We start from the raw sequence: 1682 nt of genomic DNA, 5'->3' as shown, positions 1-1682 counted from the left end.
CATAGATAACTTGTGATGATCACTGTATCTGATTTCATAGATAACTTGTGATTATTATTGTATCTGATGTCATAGATAACTTGTGATTATTACTGTATCTGATGTCATAGATAACTTGTGATGATCACTGTATCTAATGTCTTAGATAACTTGTGATGATCACTGTAAGTAATGTCTTAGATAACTTGTGATTATTGCTGTATCTGATGTCATTAGATAACTTGTGATTATTGCTGTATCTGATGTCATAGATAACTTGTGATTATTATTGTATCTGATGTCATAGATAACTTGTGATTATTATTGTATCTAATGTCATAGTTAACTTGTGATTATTATTGTATCTGATGTCATAGATAACTTGTGATTATTATTGTATCTAATGTCATAGATAACTTGTAATGATCACTGTATCTGATGTCTTAGATAACTTGTAATGATCACTGTATCTGATGTCATAGATAACTTGTGATTATTATTGTATCTAATGTCATAGATAACTCAGATGATTGTATAATATCATAGATGACTTGTAATGTTCACTTTATCTAATACCACCTGATATCGCACTGTAATACATTTGTAATATTATCAGTGTAAAAAAGAGTACTTTGAAGTTCAATACCACTACATAAATACATAGTTTATACTTTGGTAGATAACCAACATTATTTTGTTGTTACAGATTTTCAGTTAAAGAGGTTTGCAGAGGAAAAGCAGGAGCTTCTAGATGAAGTAAGCTTGAAAATGTTAATCAGTGTGAACATTTGATCTTTTGTATTTCTAGTCATTGAGCATAAGCACTCTTCTGTCTGTTTAGTACCATAATATAAACAATTAAATAGTACCATAATATACACATTTAAATGGTACCATAATATACACATTTAAATGGTACCATAATATAAACAGTTAAATAGTACCATAATATAAACAATCAAATAGTACCATAATATATACAAATAAATAGTTGCACAATATATACAATCAAATAGTACCATAATGTAAACAATCAAATAATGCCATAATATATAAAATCAAATAGTACCATAATATATACAATCAAATAGTACCATGATGTAAATAATTAAGTAGTACCATGATGTAAATAATCAAATAGTACCACAATATATACAATCAAATAGTGCCATAATATATACAATCAGATGGTACCACAATATATACAGTCAAATGGTACCACAATATATACAATCGAATAGTACCATAGTATATACAATCAAATAGTACCATAATATAGACAATCCAATAGTACCATAATATATACAATCAAATAGTACCACAATATATACAATCGAATAGTACCATAATATATACAATCAAATAGTACCACAATATATACAATCAAATAGTACCACAATATGTACAATCAAATAGTACCATAATATATACAATCAAATAGTACCATAATATATATATACAATCAAATAGTACCATAATATATATATATACAATCAAATAGTACCATAATATATATACAATCAAATAGTACCATAATATATATACAATCAAATAGTACCATAATATATATATACAATCAAATAGTACCATTATACAATCAAACAGTACCACAATATATACAATCGAATAGTACCATGATACATACAATCGAATAGTACCATAATATATACAATCGAATAGTACCATAATATATACAGTCAAAC

General features: G+C 26.0%; 1 protein-coding gene across 1 annotated transcript in view; it reads left to right on the top strand.

Moving 5' to 3' along the window:
- LOC106467180 (leucine-rich repeat flightless-interacting protein 2-like) overlaps window positions 1-1682 on the top strand; it is a 60713-nt gene that overhangs the window by 52118 nt on the left and 6913 nt on the right. The window contains exon 9 of the mRNA XM_013927500.2: window positions 686-735. Coding sequence (XP_013782954.1) covers window positions 686-735 — 50 coding nt within the window. The remainder of the gene's footprint in view (window positions 1-685; window positions 736-1682) is intronic.

This window comes from Limulus polyphemus, unplaced genomic scaffold, assembly GCF_000517525.1.
Source record: "Limulus polyphemus unplaced genomic scaffold, Limulus_polyphemus-2.1.2 Scaffold2517, whole genome shotgun sequence".
In the NCBI taxonomy this organism is placed as follows: Eukaryota; Metazoa; Arthropoda; class Merostomata; order Xiphosura; family Limulidae; genus Limulus; species Limulus polyphemus.
The sequence above is the reverse complement of the archived record's forward strand: the minus strand, read 5'-3'. Positions and strand labels throughout refer to the sequence as shown.